The 26,220-nt window shown below is 35.2% G+C and overlaps 1 protein-coding gene across 2 annotated transcripts in view; it reads right to left on the reverse strand.

Moving 5' to 3' along the window:
• Positions 1-26,220, reverse strand: part of LOC136041904 (muscle-specific protein 20-like) — a 93,809-nt gene that overhangs the window by 18,005 nt on the left and 49,584 nt on the right. For both annotated transcript variants that reach the window (XM_065726698.1, XM_065726699.1), the window contains exon 2: positions 20,815-20,896. In XM_065726698.1, the coding sequence (XP_065582770.1) occupies positions 20,815-20,896 (82 nt within the window). The remainder of the gene's footprint in view (positions 1-20,814; positions 20,897-26,220) is intronic.

Here is a 26,220-nt window from a genome sequence, read left to right on the forward strand (position 1 = left end):
TTTGGATTTAAAATAAGAGCTTTGAGACATGAGCTCTTTCTAAATATCAAATTTCATTAAGATCCGGCCACCCTTTCGTAAGTTAAAAATACCTAAGGTTTTCTAATTTTTTCGAATTAACACCCCCCCCCCCAAAAAAAAAAACACCCCCCTCTTTCTATATATCAAGTTTAATTAAGATCCGATCACCCATTCATAAGATAAAGATACCTCAATTTTCATGTTTTCCAAGATTTCTGGTTTCCCCTTCCAACTCCAACGGTTACGTCAATCACGTTTCTATGACATTTGCTTATTCTACCCACCAAGTTTCATACTGATCTCTCCAATCTAAGCGTTTTCCAAGATTTCAGGCCCCCCCCCCCAATGACACTGGATCCGGTCGGGATTTAAAATAAGAGTTACGAGATCCTTCTCAATATAAAATTTCATCAAGATCCGATCACTCCTTCGTCAGTTAAAAATAATACATTTTTTCTTATTTTTCAGAATTACCCCCCCCCCCCCCAACTCTTCCAAAGAGAGCAGATCCGTTCTGGTTATGTCAATCACGTATCTAGGACTTGAGCTTGTTTTTCCCATCAAGTTTCATCCCAATCCCTCCACTCTAAGCGTTTTCCAAGATTTTAGGTTCCCCCTCCAACTCCCCACAATTTCACCAGATCCGGTCGGGATTTAAAACGAGAGCTCTGAGACACGATATCCTTCTGAATATCAAATTTCATTAGGATCCGATCACCCATTCGTAATTTAAAAATACCTCACTTTTTCTAATTTTTCAAAATTAACCGTCCCCCAACCCCCCCCCCCCCCCAGATGGTCAAATCGAGGAAATGACTATTTCTAATTAAAAATGGTCAGGTCCCTTATATGCACGCTTAATTTCATCGTCCTATCTTATATGGAAGTGCCTAAACTAGCAAAACCGGGACAGAGAGACTGACAGACCGACAGAATTTGCGATCGCTATATGCCATTTGGTAAATACCAAGTGCCATAAAAATAAGGAGTTTTATTTTTTTCCAGAAGAAAGATCACAGATACGTGTTTATTTGTTGTTTTATTCCCCAGGGGTGATCATACCGAACCAATGGGTCCTAGAAGATCAGAAGAGGGTTCATTCGCACGCAATTTAAAAGTTCTAGCGTCCTTGATGTGTTACCAAAAAGATTGCGTTACGGGAAAGTGACGTTTTCTGCCGTTTTGTGGCTATCGATTGCAATCGATAGGGCATTCAATCGTGAAAAGTCACGAAGTCTATAGAAGATAAATTGGTAATATGGACATTGATCTTAATGCTTGAATTACCTAAGTTGATGCACTTGATTTTTCATGAAATTATATTTAATGACTTATATTTGTATATCAGCAATTCTTAAGAAGGGGCTGTGGGTGGATTTCAGTCCCTAAAATTGTCTAACACTCCGTGATACTTCCGATATTGTGGGATTGGAGGGGGGTAAAGAATTAATCTCTCATTCCTCTTCATTTAGACTTAGCCTAAGTAAGGGTGCTATGGGATTATATCTCCGTTCTTATTGCAAAATCAAGTTTATGACATTCAAGTAGTGCATTTCAATGCCTAGCTATCCTAACTCTCAATGCACCTTCAGATAAAGATAGAAATATAGATATAGTGTTTTAGGGAAGGGGAAGCTGGAGAAATTAACATCTAATCTCTTTTTATTCCCGGAAATATTTTCAGTCTAAACATATATTAATGGCACTGAGGGGGAGAGGGGACTAAATGTGCTCTTTCTATTGCGATAATACTGATCTGTGTAGAATAAACTATTAAATTCACGTGCAAATCGGCATAGAGTTGGAAAAGGCAAGGGAAACATTATCAGCCTTACCAGGACATTTCTCGTTGGTGAGGGTGGAGGCAAATACTACCAGATTTTTTTTGAACAATTTTAAATGGTAATGAATGATCTTAAGCCGAACTGGTCAGCCATACCAAGGAAACAAAGAGAGAACACAGACATCAGCCAGTAGCAAAAAGACAAAAACCAAATAAACGCGGATATTTCGCCAGTATAAAAACGAGGCGTCTTCAGCGTAAAAGAAACAAAGATTAAAAACTAAAATAAAAACACATAAAAAAAACTCCACCAATGTTAAACGACAACTGTCGCAACAGACTACTAGAGTTACTGTTACTAATAGAGTTGCTTCGATGAAAGCACTAAAGCAACTGGATAAATATTATATAAAATGAAAATTAAGTTAATCATTCTATTGCAAAATAATCCTATTGTTTGCTATTACTGATGCAACTCTCCTTGGTTTTGTATTTAATCTCATTCCTAGGAAATTTTGTAAAATCTAATTACCCTAGTTAGCAACTGGTTCATTTTTCAGAAGAATATTATAAATTAGATCAATATTTAAATTTTCTGTATCCATATTTACTGAATCATTTGCAAACACATCTCATTAATTTCAATAGCTTCCCTCGCCAATTGAGTATAATCTCTGTCATTAGAAATGGTCCTGGCATTATCAAATTTTACATGATGATCAGGGCTGAAGATAATGTGCTCAGCCAACGCCGAAACAAAAGTTTAAGGAGGTTTGCTTAATTTTAGAACTTTGCTATTGAATTAGGATGTTCAATAAATCTTTCAACAAACTGTTGATATATATATATATATATATATATATATATATATATATATATATATATATATATATATATATATATATATATATATATATTCTGGTGTTGTGCCGAAGACGGCCCTTGGATATAGGGCCAAAATATTCACTGAACTGAATTCCAATGTCTTGAAAAAATTTCCCTACTATTTCTAAGTTGTGTTTGTTTAATCAATGTTATATTTCTGTAAAATCTGTTTAATTTTTTCCCTAAACCCATATTTAATACGTCAATTTTTTATTAATTTGTTAACAAATCTACTTGAGTAGTCATTACAAATTAAAATGTCCCTTAAATACAATAATTCCGAATCCAGAAATTCCTGGGAACAAATTCTAAAGGCCCTATCCTCTAGAGAAATATCCACGTTGATTTGGTTTCTTGTCTTGTTGCTACTGGCCAAAGTCACGTTTTATCTGTTTTCTCCTTTGAGTTTTCCATTATTGTTTTTTCCTTAATTCGTAATATTTCTATTTTTCTTTTATATGCAAGGTTTCAATGTAGACATGTTTTTAAATGGTATTTAAGTATCAGAGAGCAGTGTGTATAGGTGGAGATGACTTAAGCCAAGTAGAGGATTCAAAGCCGCGCGTAACTTACATCCATTAGAACAATAATACCCCTTTCCATCCACTGAGAATTCCGTAGTAAAAACTTAATTAAGGACTTACCCCAAAAAACCACTGTTCAGCGAAAATTCTGACTAGACATTCAAATTTTGACGAAGATTTCAACTACAATCCAAAATTTTAATCCTTAAACATAAAAACTAAAAAGTGGGACGCCACCAATCAATTTACAAAAATTGATATGTACAATTTATAAGCCGGAGATTAGGGGCACCGACACCGCACTTCATATCTTGGTTAGACCTGGGTATGATTTGAAAAACGATCAGAAATCAAATTAAAAAAAAACAAGTTTTTTTCAACTGAAAGTAAGGAGCAGCATAAAAACTTCAAACGAATAAATATTATTACATATATTAGGGGGTTGTCCCCTCCTCAACACCTCGCTCTTTACAATATTTTTTTTAGGATCTTTAAAAAAAACTTAAAAGAATCTTTCTCTCAATTCTACTTTATTAAACAGTAAAATACTTTAGTTTAAAGAGCGGGGCGTTGAGAAGGAAACATCCCCTTTCCGACACGGAGTGATTTCTGTTCGTTCTAAGCTTTAATGTCGCTCTTTTCAGTTAAAAAAACTAGTTTTTTGATATTTAATTTCTGAACGTTTTTGAATTAATGCTTATTTGATTTTGGCTCTCCGCACATAAACAATTAAAATGAAATTTGCATATTAATTCTTTTTTTGGCAAAATGGCTTTCACTTAGTTTTGATCAGACGATTTCCAGAAAAGGGGGTGGGAAAGGAAGCCTAGTTGCCCTCCAATTTTTCGGTTACTTTAAAAAGTAACTAGAACTTTTAATTTTTAACCTTTTTTTTATTAGTAAAAACTATACGTAACTTAAGAATTAACTTACGTAACGAGCTTCTATATTCGCATATTTTTATAATGTATACGAGGTGGTTTGTCCCCTGGTTAATACCTCGCTCTTTACAGTAAAACTTAAATTTTGTCCCAATTCTTTAATAATGACCTCTGAATCGCAAAGGCAATAGAATAAATAGTTGAAATTACTAAAAATATTTTAGTGTAAAAAGCGAGGTATTTAGGAGGAGAAGAAAACCTCATATGCGTAATAATCTCTGTTCGTTTTAAGTTGTAATGCTGCTCCTTGCTTTCAGTTGAAAAAACTTTTTCATATTTATTTTTTCATTGTTTTCTTTTATAATAACGCTAGAAAATCTTCCGCCTCCTTTATTGAATTTCTATTCCACCATGACAAATTCATACAAGGAAAGATCCTCCCACGTAGCCCTCACCCCGTAACATCCTCCCCTAACCAAAAGTCCCCTGAAAACGTCTGTACCCTTCTCAATAGCCTTTACTGTATGTAAACACTGATCAAAGTTTGTAACTTGCAGACCCTAACCCCTGGGACTGTGGGGGAGCAAGACATCCTCAAAGACCTAGTTATTATATTTTTCGACTATACTGAGAAAAATGGCAATCTCAAAATTTTGATCCATTGACTTTGGGAAAAAATGAGCGTGGGAGGGGGTCACTTTTTTCGTCACTTAATAAGGGCACTAGAACTTTTAATTTCCGTTAGAATGACCCGTTTTGCGAAATTCTAGGACCACCTGATCGATATTGGTAGAGGTATTTGAGACATTTGGTGGGCAAGATTGATTGGGCACAGCTATATTTGTACTTATTAAAACATAACTTAGGTCAATTTTACGGCTGTGCAATGTAAATTATTCGATAACTCTATAGCCAGAAGACGAGTTGGCAAATAATAATGAAGATATGTGCTAGGTTTGCAAGGAGAAATTTATTGAGGGTAATGGGGAAATGTTAGTCCGAGATTATGATGAGTAATCCAATTTCATAAGGGTAGAGTAACTTTCATGGACTGACACCTCAATTTTGCAACTTAAACTTTAAACAACAATGTTTTCCACTTATTTACATGCAAAATTCCAACTTTGAATGGAAATTAATAGTACCAGCGTTGTGACGTTTGCAGAAAGGTGAAGTTGTAGATGACGCAGGAGTAAATGGGCCTTTTTCATATAACATCATACCAAAATCATCTGAGAAGCTGCTTCTCTTAGAATTCAAATGAAAACATATGAACATGGTAAAACGTACTTGAATAAAATCCGTTTTTAGATTAATATAGTCCCCCCCCAAATTTCTAAGCCAACTCATTCAAGAACGAAAAATAGAGGATTTTAATAGCTTACCCCTCCTTAAAAAGCACTTTCCAGATGATGGAATGTATGATTTATTAACGCGTAATGGCGCATACCCTAATGAGTACTACAACTTCATCTCCAGGCTACGTGAGGAATATTACTGCACCACTGCCGACTAAGAATTTGCTAAAAAAAAAGAGTTTGAGCCAAGGGGAAGGGGTGTGGAAATAGTGAGGATTATTGTAAAATGTTTCTGGCAAGGGGTGTATTGACGATGCTGGATATTGTTTGTAAAAATATGAATAAGATTTACGAGGAATTTATGTTGGATTTGGGGTATTATTTTAAACTCCTTATCTCGTGATGGATATAAATCTTAAGACTAGCGATGAAAAATAGGTCTGATCACCGACTTGGATCAGTATTTTCTTTTTGAGAGATCCATGCGGGGTGGCTTTTTCATCACCGACGTGGATCAGACTTATTTTTAGAGATATCCATGCGGGGATGGGTTTTCCACGGAGATCATATCCTGGAAACCTACCCGACTGGACAAAGCATCAGTGGAAAGTCGACCTTGGTTTTCCTGGATATGAGCTCCCTTTGTCCGTCGGCAATGTCTCACTTCTCTTTGACGAGTAGGATTTACATATGCGTGGACAATCGTTGTGCTAAAAATTTCCTCGACATTTACACTGTTGAGGAGAATGGACCAAAAGGATAGTTTTTTGTTAAATTAAAGGTGAAATACCAGTGGAACCTCGCGACTCGGTAAAGGAGTTTGTTTTCTCGTGCATAAGCAGACCAATTTCTAGGGATTCATTGAGTCCCTATAATTAATCTTTGGTAGGGGATGGGGGTATTAACTGGGTACCTTCAAAACAAAAGCTTATTGCCAACCTTCAGCCGAAACAAAATATTGTTGTATATCACGTTCTTTTGCAGTGGATGATAGCCAACGGTTTTAAAGTCATAAATATTCGTAAAGCTCTCCAATTCGATCAAAGACCATACATGAAGACATGTATTGACACCTTTGTCAGTAAACAAGCTGAGGAAAAGATGAAGGTTCAATATGAAATCTTTAAACTTATTATAAATTCAGCTTTTAGTAAAATATGCAAGTGTGGGCATTAGGGGTCGTTGTGCCGTTGTAACCGACCCATAAGAATGTGCCCGAATCATTGCAGATCTGAATTCCACCTCGTTTCCAATCATAGACTCCAATATGGTCCTTTTATATAGAAAAAACGAAACGTGATATTAAATAAAAAACATTGCCGCTGGTAGCACAATTTTAGAAATTTCAAAAAAACTCAAGCTGGAATTTTGTTGCATTGTGGGCAAGCTCCAATGGCCGTGGGAGCAGCAATTTCAAGTGTATTATGGAGCCACTGATTCACTCTTGTTGAAAGTTAAAACAAATAACCTGTTGGACGATTTAGAAAATAGTATGTACATTTGCTTTTGAATGGACTACATCAACTGGGACGAGTCCATTTACCCGGAACTAGTGAAGTACAAGACCCCAAATAATTTGTTATTTTATCAAATCCAAGACAGGTAGCAGCTTGATATCCCAGGGTGTGCTCGTTGATCCAAAGGTGTACTGTGTGCAAACACACAATGAGGATATCAAGAAATTCTGCAAGGAGGTGCCTTCATGCTATGTAAAGAAAATTTCGATATGAGTGTTTATGGGAACTGTATAGAGAATAATTTAGTTCCAAGAGCCAGTGTCATGGCCATTCGCTCTTTAAAATCTAAAAACTATACGGTTCGAGTCGAGAAAAAAGCGATTTCAGCCATATCAGTTAAAGTCTATGTTTGTGCAGACGGTGTGAAGGTTCTACCGCACGGTCATTTTCTTACTTCTGATCGAGATGAATGTATAGAGTACAGACAGCGTCTCAGTCTGGAGAAAGCTCAATAGTTGGTAGGAGGGCCCAATGAGTATTCAGCTTAGCAGTTTGTGTTTTTATATGTAGTGTTTTTACATTTTTTCTATTTATTTTTATTTATTTATTTTTGCGCAAAGCCCAATCTATGTTTTAAAAACTGCTTAATTTTATACTATTATTCTTCACCATAACCAGCCGGGCCCAGCAACTCAGCCGGCGTGTCTTCCGGCTGCATCCACTCGGCTGCTCTCAGCGGTCGTTACCCGGCCAAGTTTGCTTGTCAAAGTGCCTTTTGTCTGTTTGTCTGTAAATATATTCATATACTTATTTCATGTTGTTTTTTTCAAATGCTTATGTAAATATACTGTTTTTTAATTTTGTAGTGCATTTATTTATGTATTTGAGAAACCATGCATTCTAGTTTTGGATAATGTATGAAACAAATTGAGGTTAGGTTTGGCTAATTGTATTTTGACAGCGAATAGATTCATATGTATCAATTCAAAATTACATTTATATCATTTCTTTGCGGACCATCAATGTCTGGCAGAACAACACTTTAAAAAAAAAAACTAAATCAAGATTCAAAGTTATTAGAAAATCCTAAAAATGTCTTTTATTGCTATACTGCGCGGCAAGAATTCTAAGATAAAATGAAGGCTATTACACCAGAAATGAAATTCATATGAGGAATCGACGCGTTTAATATTATTGAACCAAGCTCGTGGTTGATTATTGATGATTTAGCTGAACCCATTGGGAGATGATACAATTATTAACGGTCCCTTATCATCACGAAAAAATTCCCATTGCTGTTGTTCTCCATGATCTCTTTCATCAGAGTAAATTGTGTGAACACTTGCTTCGAATTTACTTACTATATAATCTGTAGGGTTGTTTGTGATTTAAGTTATCTTATAGCTTTAAACAGTCAAATATATCCCGGTGAACCAAGATTTTTACTTTCGGTAAACAATCAAGTTACTAATAAACCTTATGGTTACATTTTGTTGGATCTCAATTAAAACACGCCCAAAGAGTTACATAAAGTCACAGATATTTTTGATAATGAAATTACAGTAAATCTACCTGTGAATAGTTTAAACAGGGTCATTAGTTGTCATCACGACACTGAAGATACTACATGAAAACAGACATTTATTTTCCGTCCTAGGTAATTCAAAACCACGGCTTAAGCAGGTTATACTTAAACACGGAATTGAAAATGAATTTATTAATCTCCTATCTGAACTTTGTTTAAATTAAGATTTGTTTAACAGTACGCAATGTTCAACTGCAAGAAGTTATCAGGCAACAGACAAAGCAGCCTCATTCACTAGTACGTGCCTTAGCTTGCAAAATGACAGAAAAGATTAAGAAAACGACTTGTTCAAGCAGGTGGTAATTTCTTTTCAATGGGCTTGTAACCAGAATGCTCTAAAAAAAGGCTAAACCCTATAAATTGACAACAAATGAACTCGCTCTTGTACCAAAAAAGTGCTTTGAAGATAATCTTGAACATTTATTAGTAATGAAACATTCCCGACGATGAAAAATTAATTTTTCTTCAAAATGCCCTTCGATGTGTCGACAAGCATCTACCGTGAAAGACAACTCAAAATAATTGTCACTGATCAAACTCATAATTCAGAAAGTTCTAACACATTGAAAGCGCGAAAACAGGAAAAAGAAGTCTTATCTAAAGATCTATTAAGTATCGTACACCTAATACCTCATTCCTATCGTAATAATGTAAAAGAGTCTTGACTTATCTCACTGAAAATAAACAAGTGCAAATTGGCCATAGTAAGCGTGAAGTTTTAACCCATGGCAAGAGTTAGAATTTAACTGATTTGGTATCAGATTTAACTGCAAATCGTACGTAAAACCTAACCTGAATCATTTGATAGTCATTTGTATAAATTTTTAAAGTCATCAAACTTCCCAAGAAGTCTTATTGGGAATAAACATAGTTTATATGGAGAAATATTAAAAGATGTATCGTTTTCAGATTGCAAGCCAAGTGAGGGTGATGATTTAAAGATTATCGAAAAATAACCTATTTCTACCACATTTAGTAAGGAAAAGGGTAGCGGACGCTTCACACCGCGTTTACGTTCAAACTGGTTCAGGTTTTGAACCGTGTATGTGGAAATATTGGTGAAACTGGAAGTTCAAGTTCTCCCAGCACGCTTGCTCGAGTCGCTGGAGTTGAAAAAAGTTAGCGACAGAGTTTTTACAGAATGAACCCGGCTACATTCTTCATCGAATTCACAGAGTTCGCAGTAATCACTATCGAAAAACTAAAGCCTTTTCCCCTTGTATATTTTACAAGCAGATCTTTTGACTCTAGACGAGACTCAAAGATGTCACAATAACCAGTAAAAGTATATTTTACTTGCAATCAGTGTTTTTAGTCACTATGCATATACCATTCCATTGTGTTCAAAAAGAGGCAATGAATTTGATAAAGCGTTCGAATCTATCTTTGATTATAATTCATAAAGAGACTCAATCAGATCGGGGTAGTGATTTTTTAATTCACACTCAAAAAGTATTTTATTCAAAAATAATAAAATACTCCATCATAGTTAAAGACTAGTACAGACGGCATTGGCTGAACGTCTGATAAGAACAATTCGACTTTTAATTTCAAGATATTGTACATTGAAAAATACTACTGCTTTCATTCAAGACATAGATAAAATCATGTTGATTTATAATCAACGTCCTCATCGATCTTTGTCCAATCATATTCCTCTTGAAGTTAATCACAGCAGCAATGCACTTGACATTTTTCTTAAGCTATATTCCAATGAAAAGATTGTTAAGAAAAAAAAATTAATTTGGTGATACAGTTTGAATCAATCGGGCAAGTGATATTTTGGAAAATGGGAATTATTTGTGTTCTACTGAACTTTTTAAGGTGTGAAAAGTCTTAATAAGCATGTAACGTATCATCTAAATGATATAAAAGAAGAGAATCTTTGCGGTTTTTACAAATATTAATTACAAAAAGTAAAAACCAGTAGAATTCATCAAATTGAAAAGATATTAAAGAGTCAAACTTGCAAGGGTAGTTACTTGGGTCCCTAGCGAGTTACTCTTAAAAATACATAGAATATTCTGAGAAAGGATCCCACATATGAGATTAAAGTAAGACAATTTCACTTCTCCGACAAGGGTTTGGTGGCAAATTTTGACTTTAATGATTATATCTTTGCTTCAGTACTCATACAAGAATACGCATGAGCTGTGTCGTGTTATCAAAAAAAATTGCGAGTCGAAAAAAGAGTGGCTTTATGAATTAAATTCATATTTAACAGGTCAACAAAACAAAGGGAAATTTAAATCACCAATCCATTTGAGAATGAAAGAATTTTCCTCAATAAGAATTTACGTAAGGCTCTTGACCTTAAAGATCGTATTATTAAAACAAAAATTTCAGTGACAAGGATCATGTTATCTAAGAATACTATGCACCCGGCTTCGGACAATTCTACATTTCATTAAGCTTCATTCGTTGAAACATCGAGAGTCGGTAACACCAATGTCTCCCTCTTACGTATTCATCAACGAAAAACCTGTCACGAGGACATTCACTTCTACAATAAAAAACATCTTCAATATATTCCAGTCAACAAAACTTCGCATTTGGAGCTCTGTCAGTTAACATTAAGAAGTGAATTAGGCGATCTTCTAGCAATAACAGAAATTTTGGCTGTGATTACATGTCATTTCCTTCCCTTTCAGTGAGATGGTTAATATGTTGCAACTTTTGAACCATGGCAATTGGGTAATGGAATGGTTTCTTAAAGGGTCGTTTGTAAATGTCCAGTTGCAGTCTAGGCAATTTTTTTCTAACTTGTTTCGCTCTGCTCTACCCCAGGCTAAAAAATATATTGCACTGGTTGCCGCAGGTTTTGCGTCCTCTATATTACACGATTGGAACTCTGGAAAGGATTTTAAAGAAAGTGTCACAAAATCTGAGGTCCGGTGCGCGATCCCACGGCGATCGATAGAAATCCCAACAAAGTGGGAAATCTTTAAAAAGGGCGACTTCAAGTTCAATTTCCATTTATTTCGACAAAATAATTATAATAAAACAATATCCCAGAAGGCTCCGTGGCCCCGTTATTTAGGGAACGACATAGAATAAATAAAGAATGTACAAACTTGGCATAAACATACTAAACAACGTCAAAATCTATATTTATATTTACAATATATTATTTATATTGCCTATGCACCTAATCACTCATCAATTACTACTCAGGCCAGAAGCGTAAAAACATCGCTTTTGTCAAAGAAGAAAAAGGAACCAAGAGTAAAAACTACTAGATCAAAAAAGCATTTCTTTTCCTAGAAATGGCATATGTACCACACAAACAATCTCATCCTTCAGTCAACTCATTTCTAAGCTTTTCAATGCGGAAAATGTTGATAAGAGTGTAAAACATAGTAACTATGAACAATTTTATCCGCAACAACTGCTCTCTGAAAACAAAATTTTCAAATTTATTCCAGTAAGATTATTTCATAGACTTGACTTCCACATTTATAGATTTACATGTCATTGCCAAAAAATCTAAAAATGACAAATCAGGTGCAGCCGAGGGTTTCTCTTATGAAAATTGTATACTGAAAAATTTGTTTAGGCATATCAGTGTCTAAATAAATGGGACGTTGTTGAGCACAAGCAACAATCTTTCAAATTATGCAAGTTATATAAAATTCGTGTTCATGACTCCAATATCCTATTAACTATTGAGAGTTATGACTATTAGATGTGAATATAAAACAGAGACTGGCACTAGCAATGTGCTTAGAGATGCGACAATTAAAGATTTACACTTGATTGGGAAAATAAATCACGAGATATTTAATATTCCTGAATAGTTGCCTCCCAATGTTAAGATTGACATAAAGCTACAACTTTTTCGTCCAATTTTATTTTGCGGAAATCACTTGGCACTGCACCTGATGTAACGGTCTCTCTCACCTCGGTCATACTTCACGTACGAAAACAATAGGTTATGAGTTCTTTTGCTTCGGCAATTGAGAAATTAAGAGCTAGAGGAAAAAATATCAAACTGCTCGTTCCTCATACAATGACGAACCATCAACATTTTGCTACGAGTACATGTGCCTACACCAATTCCTCATTTATCAACGGTGAAATTCCTTCAAAACTGCTTTGGCTTTTGTGAAAATTGCTGGCGCCATAGGATCGATCATGTAGAAATTCTCCACATAAACTTGAAACGTTTGGACTTTCATCTTTTGTATGTAGAGTAAATAGAATTTTACTCTACAATTTATCCTTTGATAAATCCTACAAGGCCCTATACGAATTGACATTGCAATCTCTTGATCGAGACTCACAATTATTTGAATTCAATTAGGATCCCTATATGTCCAAATACAAATCCAATTGTATACCTTTCGATTCCCTCGAGCATGTTCAAAGCGTAACAATACCCTTAGTCCATCAACTGTAAAGACGTGGGATTGAATATGCATCTTTCAAAAATCGAAAAATAATGAAATTTTGATGCTTTTGGCCTGCCGTATAAATTCTACATACCTCAAATTAGAAACTTTCTTGAGCAAAGTGGAAAATCTATTATTCAAAATCAGAAGCGAGTACAAGACTTATCAATTACAATTTGTGGTTTTCATGCGCTATTATATTGTATTTTTTGATGTCGCAGATATACTTATAGTGAATTTCTTAGCATCTATAGTGACAATCCTTGACTGAACTACAATCTAGTTGAAAGTTCTCTTTCTTACCTGTATAATATAAAATTCAGTGCCCTACAGAGTGAAATACTTTAGAAATGCTTGTGAATTTCTTTATTAACAAAACTGGTATGGACAAACTCTGTGTTCTTCTTCCATGTATAGGTAACCATCGTTGATGATAAGTGGCAGAAGCTCGTCAGGATTCAGCTTGTATTCACCTTGGCATTCAAAGTCAGGATCAGATTTTCTACAATATAGCGTAATTTGATTTTTATTATATCTCTTCGTAAAGTTAATATTACGATTTCAATTTATATTGTAAAATTCATGTGTCTTAATTTGTTTGTTTGAAGCAATATCAGACACGATATTCTCATTTAAAGAATCACTTTCTTTAACAGCAAAGTAAAAGTCAGTAGGTTTATAGTCACAGCATCAAGTATCTTCACAGCGATATTGTAAAAACCGGACTCTCTTATTATACCAGCAATTAAAGCGTAGACCAGGTTCCGTCTCCCAAAGTAATTTAAAACTATGACGATAACAGTTTCTTAGAAATAAACTATAATCGCGTTTAGGGTTTTTTGCAATCATGCCAGGGTAAGTATTTTCCCATTGATCACATTTATCGCAGCGACAATCAGAGCATAGGAAACCTCTAGTATGAAAGTCACAAATCTTTTCAAGACAGGAAATACAATTTTTAATATGCACTGCGTATCCTCTATGAAATTTACATGGATTGCATAATCTACACTTTTCAATGTAGTCATAAATAACAGTACAATTCTCACAAGAAGATCAGCTGCTCAATGTATACAAACACAATGGACATGTGTAAAATATTATTCTGACAATCGATCAATAAAATGAATTTGCTGTAGGAAGAGGTGTAGTCACGTGACGTTACAAAAATTGTTTAGACAAGATTTTCGACTTATTTGTTGCTGCCTTACAAAATAGACGTCTAAGTAGTGGTTAAAAGGAAAACCAGAATATTATTTTGTTTCAATTAATATATCAATAAATTCAGTAAATGCACCTGGGCCCACGACGTAAGTTTCACGCAATAGTCCTGAGATAGAAACTCATTCCTCATTATATCCATAAGCATTCTTTGAGAAAATATTTTCCTTTGGAAGATAACTCCAGGAAATTATCATCTAGAACAAACATTTTTCCGAAGTCACAAGATTTCGTATTATTGTTTGGCTCTCAAATCCAGTCAAATTTAATCCTCACACTCTCACTACCGTTTATAGACTAACAATGACTCCTTTTCACTCCTGCAACTTATTGTAATTTCTACTGGAGTATTAGGCATTCCTGGCTTCATTTTGCCATTGCTAGCGCCTTCAATATTCCATAGAGTAAAAGTATCCACTACTAGAGAATATCTACTAATAGAGTATCTACTACTAGAATATCTTCGATGTTGACACACTGAACTCTTTTTCAATACTGAGCCACATCTAGCAGCTCATGCAAGATTACGTCACCCTCGCCAGTAAATATTGGACTATGATCAGTTGTTTTTTTTACAGCTGGGACTTTCCGGCTTGACTAACGGACTCTTACATTCTGCATTACATAACATTTAAAGAAATCCTGATTTAGCGGGGTCTCATAGGCCTTTTTAACAGTCAAAGCCTATTACGTAAGAACCAAGGAAATCCAAATTTGGCGGGGTCTCATAGGTTTTTGAAAGAATCAAAGAAACTATCAGGTAAAAAGCAAACCCTATTACATATGTGGACTATACACTTGCAGTATAGTAGTGCATCAGACCCAGGTGTGCTTAATAACGTCTTGAGGGACTAGTAGCTCTAACAATTTAACCCATATCTCTCCAGTTAAAAATAGAGGGTTATCACTGCTAGATTTCAAGAAAAACTTAACCATATAAATCGAAATTAGTTTACTTGCATTTTTGTGGCCTTTTACGGGTAGAATTGAAGCTTCGGGTGGTGGGGGAGGATATTAGCTGCAGCCAGGTAACCAATTTACTCTGGATACGGCCTTGAGTTTTTATTTGACAAAAAGTCCATTTTTATTTCTCTTTCGCTTTGAAATCGCTTAAAATATGCATTACTTTCAGTAAAGCGCGTATAAAAATTGCACTATGATTGCAAGGAGGAAAATTTTCCACTTCACATATCTAGTAATTTCTTTTCGTTTTGGGTTTTATTAGAATACCAATTTTATTTTGGGCACATTCTAAGTTCATTATTGGTTTTATTTTCTTATTAAGTCTAATATCCGTTTGTTTTAATTGTTTTATCTCTCATACTGTTTTACTTAAGTGAAGCTAAGAAATACACTTTATGTAAAGTTCCTGGATGAACAAAGTTGCGAATCATTTAATTCATTCAAAATACAGCAGAATTTCGTAAACAAGCTGCGTCACAAAGCTAGGACTAAGTATTATAACAGCAAGTTTCAAGAAAATAAAGGTGATATAAAAAAAACATGGAATGTTATACGTGAATGTACTCGTGGAAATGAAAAGAATGGATATGAACAAATTCAACTTAATGGCTGTGATAGATATGGGGAAGGGGGAATTGTAAATAAATTCGGTGCGATTATTGGCTTAAAAGTACAAAATAGTGCAAAGTAAAGATATAAAGAGCCTGATGATTCTGGAGCTGATGAGCTATGCAAACCACCTGATTTTCAATTTGAGCCCAGTACTAGTGAAGAGCTTGTGAAAATTGTTAAGTCTTTGAAATCAAATTCTGCTGGAGTTGATAGATTGTCTCTTAGTGCAATTAAAGTTGTTGCTGGATATATACTTCCTTGTCTACTAATTATTGTTAATCTTTCATTAAAAACAGGAAGATTTCCAGACCAACTAAAGGCAGCAAAGGTAATACCCCTTCATGAAGGTGGTTGCAAAAAAGAAATTTAAAACTGGAGCCCGATATCTATTCTTCCCTTATTCTCAAAGCTACTAGAGAAAGTAGAACACAGTCGGCTTTATACTTTCCTACAAAATAATGAATTATTCAGCGAAAGAACTGTCTTACAAATCCGTATGCGAATATTCCAGTACAAAGTAATCGAAAATAGCAACGGGGATCTCTCAGGCGATAGAACTTGTCATCCGGAACATCATCAACTATTATCTAGTACTTGTTTTCTTTCCTAAACTTGTTTTATAAGGAACTGCATTACAAGATAATAGAAATATTCATTCTTTTTAAAAAGAAAACAGGATATGTAGAATCGCCAATTGAAGAAATTGCCGTTTTCATCATTTTTGCATTTAGCTAACATTCATTTAAAAATTGCTGCGCATTCTGACAACACTGTTCAGCTAATCCGACATGGATGTCGCACATGGATAAAAATGAGGCAATTTTGGCAATCCTGATGTGTAATAAATAAAAAAAATACTGATTTGGGAACTGTCGTTGGACATACTAACTCATATTTCACTACAAAAAATTTGACAAGTTGAAAGCTTTCAACCCTGTAACATATTTAAATTGCGAGATGAACAGCTGAAGTCTCCAAGTTTGAAATTTGGCCTCAATTTTAGCGTGAATTTTTTTAGAATGATTATATCACTTGCTCCCGATAAAGAAAATAAAAACGTATCCAACTTGAATACAAACGACGTGAAGAGCGTCATGAGAGTCAAATTTTATTCTATTAAATAAAACAAACTAATTTTTTTAGCTGAAAGTAAGGAGCGACATTAAAACTTAAAACGAACAGAAATTACTCCGTATATGAAATGGGTTGTCCCCTCCGCAATCCCTCGCTCTTTACGCTAAAGCTTTTAATTGTTTTAAAAAGTAGAATTGTGGCAAAGAGTCAAACTTCAACGTAAAGAGCGAGGGACTGTGGAGGGGACAACCCATTTCATATACGGAGTAATTTCTGTTCGTTTTAAGTTTTAATGTCCCTCCTTACTTTCAGCTAAAAAATTTAGTTTTTTTTTATTTAATTTCTGAACGTTTTTGAATTAATGCATGTTTGGTTTTGGCTCTCCGCACATAAATTATTAAAATGAAATTTGTATATTAATTCTTTCTTTGGCTAAATGGCTTTCTCTTAGTTTTGATCAGACGATTTTGAGAAATAAGGGGTGGAGAAGGAGGCCTAGTTGCCCTCCAATTTTTCGGTTACTTAAAAAGGCAACTAGAACTTTTAATTTTTAATGAACGTTTTCATTAGTAAAAAATACACGTAACTTAAGAATTAACTTACGTAACAAACTTTCAAAACCTTATATTTTTATTATGTATACGAGGGGGTTTGTACCCTCGTTAATACCTCGCTCTTTACACTAAATCGTAGGTTTTGTCCCAATTCTTTAGGAATGACCCCTGAATCAGAAAGGCCGTAGAATAAATAGTTGAAATTACTAAAAATACTTTAGCATAAAGAGCAAGGTATTTATCTCCTCCTAAATACCTCGCTCTTTATGCTAAAGTATTTTTAGAACCCCTCATATGCGTAATTATCTCTGTTCGTTTTAAGTTTCAATGCTACTTCTTCCTTTCATTTGAAAAAACGTTTTCATGTTTATTTTTCATTGTTTTCTTATAGTAATGCTAGAGAATCCTGCGCCCTTTTCATTGAATTTTTCTTCCCCCATGACAGATTCCTCCAAGGAAAGATCCTCCAACATAGCCCCCTCTCCTCAGCCCCACCCCCAAACAACATAAAATCCCCCTGAAAACGTCTGTACACTTCCCAATAACCATTACTATATGGAAACACTGGTCAAAGTTTGTAACTTGCAGCCCCTCCCCCAGGGATTGTGGGGGAGTAAGTCATCCCCAAAGACATAGTTATTATGATTTTCGACTATGCTGAACGAAATGGCTATCTCAAAATTTTGATCCATTGACTTTGGGAAAAAAATGAGCGGGGGAGGGGGCCTAGATGCCCTCCAATTTTTTTGGTCACTTAAAAAGGGCACTAAAACTTTTCATTTCCGTTAGAATGAGCCCTCTTACGACATTCTAGGACCACTTGGTCGATACGATGACCCCTGGGGAAAAGAAAAAAAAATAAATAAAAAAAAAATAAACACGCACCCGTGATTTGTCTTCTGGCAAAAAATACAAAATTCCACATTTTTGTAGATAGGAGCTTGAAACTTCTAAAGTAGGGTTCTCTGATACGCTGAATATGATGGTGTCATTTTTGTTAAGATCCTACGACTTTTAGGGGGTGTTTCCCCTTATTTTCTTAAATAAGGCAAATTTTCTCAGGCTCGTAACTTTTGAAGGGTAAGACTAAACTTGATGAAACTTATATATTTAAAATCAGCATTAAAATGCGATTCTTTTGATGCAGCTATTGATATCAAAATTCAATTTTTTATAGTTTTGGTTACTATTGAGCCGGGTCGCTCCTTACTACAGTTCGTTACCACGAACTGTTTGATACTTTCCGTCCTCTGGTCCATGTTAAGTTAAAAATAAAATAGCAAGAGCAGCAATTATGTCAAATATCAACTTTTTTTGGTTATCAAAGCATGACCCCTTAACCTTGCTTTTTGGTTGAATTAAACAAAAAAAACAAGTTTTTTTAAATGAAAGTAAGGAGAGACATTAAAACTTAAAACGAACAAAAATTATTCCGTATATGAAAGGGGCTTTTCCTCCTCAACGTACCGCTCTTTACGCTAAAGTTTGACTCTTTCTCTTGACTCTACATTTTGAAACAGTAAAAAACTTTAGCGTAAAGAGCGGGGCGTTGAGGAGGAAAAGCCCCTTTCATATACGGAGTAATTTTCGTTCGTTTTTTTCATTTAAAAAACTTGTTTTTTTTTGTTTAATTTCTGGACATTTTTTAATTAATGCATTTTTTTTATCTTGGCTCTCCACGCATAAATAATTAAAACAAAATTTGCACATTAATTGTTTTTGGGGCTAAATAGCTTTTTCATAGTTTTAGTCGGAAGATTTTGAGAAACAAGGAGCGAAAGAGGAGGCCTAGTTGCCCTCCAATTTTTTGATTACTTAAAAAGGCAACTATAACTTTTAATTTTTTACGAACGTTTTCATAAGTAAAAAATATACGTAACTTACGAATTAACTTACGTAGCGAACTTCTATATTCGTAGGTTCTTATTGCGTACATGAGGGGGCTCACCCCTTGTCGATACCTCGCTCTTTACACTAAAGCTTAAATTTTGTCCAAATTCCTTAAGAATGACCCCTGAATCACAAAGGCCGTAGAATAAATAGTTGAAATTACTAAAAATACCTTAGCGTAAAGAGCGAGGTATTACGAGGAGGTAAACCCCTCATATGCGTAATAATTTCTCTTCGTTTTAAGTTTTAATGCTGCTCCTCACTTTCAGTAGAAAAAACTTTTCATATTTATTTTTTCATTGTTTTTTTTTTAATAATGCTAGAAAATCCTGCGCCCCCTCCATTGAAAGTCTCTTCCCCAATAAAACATTCCTCCATTGAAAAATCCTCCCACGTAATCCCCCTTCAACTCTCCCCCCAAACCAAAACAATCCCCCGGAAAACGTCGGTACACTTCCCAGTAACCATTACTATATGTAAACACAGGTCAAAGTTTGTAACTTGCAGCCCCTCCAACGGGGACTGCGGGGGAGTAAGTCGTCCGCAAAGACATAGTTATTAGGTTTTTCGACTATGGTAAATAAAATGGCTATCTCAGAATTTTGATCCGGTGACTTTGGGGAAAAAATGAGCGTGAGAGGGGGCCTAGGTGCCCTCCAATTTTTTGGTCACTTAAAAAGGGCACTAGAACTTTCAATTTCCGTTAGAATGAACCCTTTTGTGACATTCTAGGACCACTGAGTCGATACGATCACCCCTGGGAAAAAAAAAACAAAAAAAAAACAAATAAACACGCATCCGTGATTTGTCTTGAAAAAAAAAATGCTAAATTCCACATTTTTGTAGATAGGGGCTTGAAATGTCTACAGGAAGGTTCTCTGATACGCTGAATTTTCCCCTATTTTCTAAAATGAGGCAAATCTTCTCAGGCTCTTAACTTTTGACGGGTAACACTAATTTTGATGAAACTTGTATATTTAAAATCAGCATTAAAATGTAATTCTTTTGATGTAACTATTGGCATAAAAATTCCATTTTTTAGAGTTTTGGTTACTATTGAGCCGGGTCACTCCTTACTACAGTTCGTTATCACGAACTGTTTGGAAGATTACAGATCAGATGGTATTTTCTAGTGCCAAGAAAGCCAAAAAGAGAACAAAGAAAAGATAGTTTACGCAAATGGTTGAAAAGTAAATTTTTTGTGACTTTCCATCAATGGGAGACAACCATGGTGACGAGTTGACTTATCGAAGGACAACGAAGTTATATGATTTAAAAAAAACACGAAAATTAAGGCTTTGATACTTTGGCAAGCGTAAAATCTGTTTCTGTCATCCATGATGTAAGGTTTTAGAAGTTTTATGAGGACAATGGGCCTTTGGTAAGAGAAGTGGAATTGGCTCTGTTTAAGAAGAATTTAGGCGATATGCAAAAACATATACAAATTCAGAGGCATCAATTCAAATAAGTGAGGACACGTTTTAGAGGGAAGGTTGCAATTTTTTCTCCATCACTATGTCAGCAACGTATTTTCAAAACATAAGGCGAGAGGGCAAAAAATCTACAGAATATAAAAATCTACAGAATATATTCTCTCCTCCCCCAACGACACTTTAAAAATGAATTTAGGAATGAGTATTTTGTTCTTTACTTTGTGCTTTCACTAAAAACTTACCGGAAGAAATCGTTTCACCAGTAACTTCCTTGATCCATTCGAGAACTTCATTTTCTTTTTCTGGTTCTCTCTTGCCTGCAGACTAGAAAAAATGGGTAGTTTTACAAATAGTTTTATTTATAAAATAAAGTGTTTCAGTAACTGAAGAGCCTACTGTCGTAAGCAGCAATTTTCAAAAGCAATTGATCACAGTAACGTCTGATGTCCTGGATAAGGGACACATTCTATAATTCCAGGACAAGCATCTACATCTACTACACTCTTGGATGAACTAGGCTTTGAGATTCCTATTAAGAGGCATATTAACCATACTAAAAATCCTTTTGTTCTTATAGAAATTAAACATGGGTTGCATTACAGTTAAAGGGTCCAGTGAATCTCGTTACAATTTTCGAATAAAAGAGCTATTTAAAACATAGATTTTTACCTGTTTAACATAGATACAGATTAAATTTAAAACTAGAAACGCCACACATATTGTAGAGCTACCCAGTTGGATTTAAAAATAAAAATTCTTGTAGCATTAGCCTCACAAGCAACAAAAGGAATGCGAACAAACAAGAGAGTTGTAAGCTAGGCATTTTCAAGGGTGTCAGTGTAGTAATTTCACGACATCTAACTTCAGTTTTAGACACATTCTAATTCAGCGTGTTTACTTTACATATAACACCATTTAAAGACCCTATTCGAGTGAATGCCATGCTGAACTGGCAATCAAATGTTATTCGGGATTGGAGTTTGAATCCTGGCGTCTCCAATCCTTTATTTTGGGGCGTGACATCAGTGATGTTACCCTGCAAGCTCAAAAGCCGAGAGTTTGGGGAAATTAGTCAAACAAATTCACATGAAATATCTGAGTTTTGGATTCCGTGTGAGGCTGAATACGCCTGGTCCTGCTGCAAGCGCAAGTAAATTGGCAAAGCTTAAGGGCAATATAAGCACCAAAACTGAAAATAATTCAGAGAAATTAAAAATGGGTTTCCTTACAGTTAAAGGGTCCAGTGAATCTCATTACAATTTTCGAATAAAAGAGCTAACTAAAACATAGATTTTTAGCTGTTTAACATAGATACAGATTAAATTTAAAACTAGAAACGACACACATATTGTAGAGCTGCCCAATTGGATTTAAAAATAAAAATTCTTGTAGCATTAGCCTCACAAGCAGCAAAAGGAATGAGAACAATATATATATATATATATATATATATATATATATATATATATATATATATATATATATATATATATCAATAGAGTTGCAAGCTAGGCATTATCAAGGGTGTCAGTGTAGTAATTTCACGACATCTAACTTCAGTTTTAGACACATTCTAATTCAGCGTGTTTACTTTACATAAAAAACCATTTAAAGACCCTATTCGAGCGAATGCCATGCTGAACTGGCAATCACATGTTATTCGGGATTGGAGTTTGAATCCTGGCGTCTCCAATCCTTTATTTTGGGGTGGGACATCAGTGATGTTACCCTACAAGCTCAAACACCGAGAGTTTGGGGAAATTACAGTCAAAAAATGCCCGATCTCTTCACTCTAAGAGTTTTCCAAGATTTTCAATTTCCAAGATTTCCGTTTCCCCGCTCCACCCCCTATGTACCGATTTGAAAATGGAGCATCTGAGACTTTAGAGCTTTTTATATATCAAGTCTCATTAAGATCAAATCACCCATTCGTAAGATAAACATAACTCAATTTTCATGGTTTACCCTCCCTCCAGCCCCCCCACGGTTGATTGAATGGGGAAACGACTGTTATCAAGTCAAATTGTGCAGGTCCCTGACACACCTACCAATTTCCATCGTCCTAGCAAGTCCAAAACCACCAAACTCGCCAAAGCACTAGAAATCTCCCCCCCCCCAAAAAAAAATCCCCCAAGGAGAGCAGATTCGGTCCAGTTATGTCAATCACCTATCTAGGGCTTGTGCTTATTCTTCTCACCAAGTTTCATCCCGATCTCTCCACTTTAAGCGTCTTCCAGATCCCCCCCCGGCTCCCCCAATAACACCGGATCAAGTAGGGATTTAAAATAGGAGGCCCGAGTTACGATTCTTTCTAAATATCAAATTTCATTTAGATCCGATCACTCATTCTTAAGTTAAAAATACCTCATTTTGTCTAATTTTTCTATATTAACCGAAATACCCGCCCCCTCAACTCCCCCAAAGAGAGCGGATCCGCTCCATTTATGTCAATCACTTATCTAAGACTTGTGCTCATTTTTCCCGCCAAGTTTCACCCCGATCTCTCCACTCTAAGCGTTTTCCAAGATTTCAGGTTTCCCCTCAACTCCCCTAAATGTCACCGGATCCAGTCGGGATTTAATTAAGAGCGCTGAGACATGATATCCTTCTAAATATCAGATTTCATTAAGATCCGATCACCCGTTGGTAAGTTAAAAATACCTCATTTTTCTCATTTTTCCGGATTAACCGTCTCCCCACTCCCCCATAATCGAATTGGGGAAATGACTATTATAAACTTAATCTGGTCTAGTCCCTGATATGCTTGCCAAATTTCATCGTCCTAGTTTATCTGGAAGTGCCCAAACTATCAAAACCGGGACTGATAGATGGACAGACCGACGGACAGAAATTGCGATCGCTATATGTCTTGGTAAAACCCATTTTCCTAAGTGCCATATGCACTTGGTAAAAACCAAGTCCCTTAAAAACATGAAGTAGGGAAACCTGAGGGATGGCAAGATTTGTCAATAGATAAGATTCCAAGACACATGCTGCACTAAAACCAAGAGATTATTTCAAAAGCTTTAAATCATAGAGGAAATACTGTTCTACTGTCTGAATAAGTTCATTGTTGTTATTCGAATTGTCTCTATTCTAACAAAACAAATTCACTCACCAAAGAATTAAAACAGTGTCTAAGGAATTTTCGTATTGAAAACAAATAAAAACCGGTGTTTTCAAATATCGAGGGTTTCATGGAAAATCGAGTTTCCTGAAGCAGTAAAACCCCATAAAGCTTGTTTCTATCTTTTTATAAGGTTCATAGAGAGTTCCTAAGGAGATACTAAGCATTTCATAATAATAGGCACTTAATTTGGCATAGAATACATTCACCATCACCCGGAAGTTTCCGCCTTCTATAACAAATGATTTGTTTATAATAAATTTGCGTAGGCGGTGCACAGACTTGGAGGTAACCTTTATGCCAAGAAAAGGATCCTAAGTACTAATCTGTTTCCACCTGGCAAATTTTTGGTTTCTGAAATGAAATATTCTTGAACTAGATTTACGTCATTTTAAATAGAATTTAATTTTATATTTGAATTCAAAATCGTCACTCACCCATTTGTCTGGGAAAACAAAAATATAAGGTTTAGATTAGAGTTTCCATCTTTTCTTCTCAAGACACTACAAATATACTAACGAATAAAGAAGATCATAATTCACGGGAAGGATAGTCTATCTCACTTTAACTGTTGTAACTTAAAATGCGTTATTTTAAACGGTGCTTGACGTTCCCCTCTCCCTCCTCTGAAATTTAACAGGCCTTTCTCAGCAACAAAATTGGAAAAAATAACAGAATCAAATAGTTCATCACATTTTCTGAGCAAAAGACACAAATGGTCAGAACTCCTTATTCTAAATAAGCAAGGAATATTTTAAGTAAAAAAAGAGCAAAATACTAAATAAAAGAAAATCGTGGATTGGGTATTTGCAAGGCAAAGAAAAATACTCAAAGAAACAAAACGAGTCAAACAGTTCGAGGTAACGAACTGCAAGTAAGGAGGTAACAAACAGTAGGCAATACGTGTATGCCAAGCATATAATAAGGACTACCGAGAAGTGGAGGCTCAGGGTGACATCTACAAAACTTCTGTTTTATTGTGTAAATTAAACGCACCTAAATTAGCCTTTATTCTCGGAGCTTCATTACATAACAATACAATTATACTATGTATTATACAGTTTGAATTCAGCATATGAACCAAATGGTTTAGAGTGAAGCCCTTCAAATATTTAGGTCATCTGAATATCAAACAGTTTGTGGTAACGAACTATAAGTAAGGAGCGACTCGACTCAATAGTAACCGAAACTCTAAAAAAACTGGAATTTTGATACCAATAGATACATCAAAAGAATCGGCTTATTGCGCTGATTTCAAATATATAAGTTTCATTAAGCTTATCCTTACCCATTAATGGCTACGAGCCTGAGAAAACTTACCTGTTTTTTGAAAAAGAGAGAATCACCCCTTAAATTCATAGAACCGTAATGCAAATCTCAATACCAGATTCAGCGTATTAAAAACCATACTGTACAGGCACTGTACCTCCTATCTGCAAAAATGTGGAATTATGTATTTTTTTGCTAGAAGAAAGATCACGGATGCGTGTTTATTTGTTGTTTTTTCTTTCTTTTTTCCAGGGGTGATCATATCGATCCAGTGGTCCTAGAATTTCGTGAAAGGGCTCATTCAAACCAAAATTAGAAGTTCTAGTGCCCTTTTTAAATGACCCAAAAAATTGAAGGACAACTAGGCCCCCATTTTCCCCCAAACCCGTCTGATCAAAATTTTGAGATAGCCATTTTGTTCATCATTGTTGAAAAGCCCAATAACTATGTTTTTGGATAAACAAACATGAGCCCCCACAGCCCGAGGGGAAAGGTCTTTAAGTTATAAAATTTGCCCATTGTTTACGCACAGTATTTGTTATTGGGAAGCATGCCTACATTTTTAGGTGGGTAGGGGGAAAACCGCCGTAATTTTTTTTTTAAGTTTTGCTTTCTCTTTTCCATCTCAATTTTACGCGTGGAGTTGTTAGAGTAGTTGTCCAGGGTAAATTTTGTACTGGGTAAACTTGGGGGGAAGGTATTTTTCCATGGAGGTTGGGCCAGATTTCTAGAATTATTTTAAAAACAATCAGAAATTAAATAAAAACAATATTTTTCAATCGAAAGTAAGGATCAACATTAAAACTTAAAACGAACAGAGATTATTACGTATATGAAGAGGCCTCCTCCTCAACACCTCGTTCTTAACGCTAAAGTTTGAATTTTCTCCCAATTCTATAAGAATGACTGCTGAAACACAAGGGTCCTTTAATTAGAACAAAAAGAATCATTTTTAAAAGTACTAAATAACTTTAGTGTTAAGACCGAGGTGTTGAGGAGGAGGCAACCCCCCTTCAGATACGTAATAATTTCTGTTCGTTTTAAGTTTAATGTTGCTTCTTGCTTTCAGTTGAAAAAAAACTTGTTTTTTTATTTATATTCCGTGAGGACGACCGCTTCCCTTTTTCAGCGGTATAAGAGAAAGTCTTGAGAAAATATATTCACATTTTTTTTTAGCGAAACTGCGAAACTGGACAGAAATTTTTATTCTAAATACGCAAGCAATAGTTTAAGTAAACAAAGTATGACAAAA

Source organism: Artemia franciscana, unplaced genomic scaffold (assembly GCF_032884065.1).
Source record: "Artemia franciscana unplaced genomic scaffold, ASM3288406v1 PGA_scaffold_49, whole genome shotgun sequence".
Classification (NCBI taxonomy): Eukaryota; Metazoa; Arthropoda; class Branchiopoda; order Anostraca; family Artemiidae; genus Artemia; species Artemia franciscana.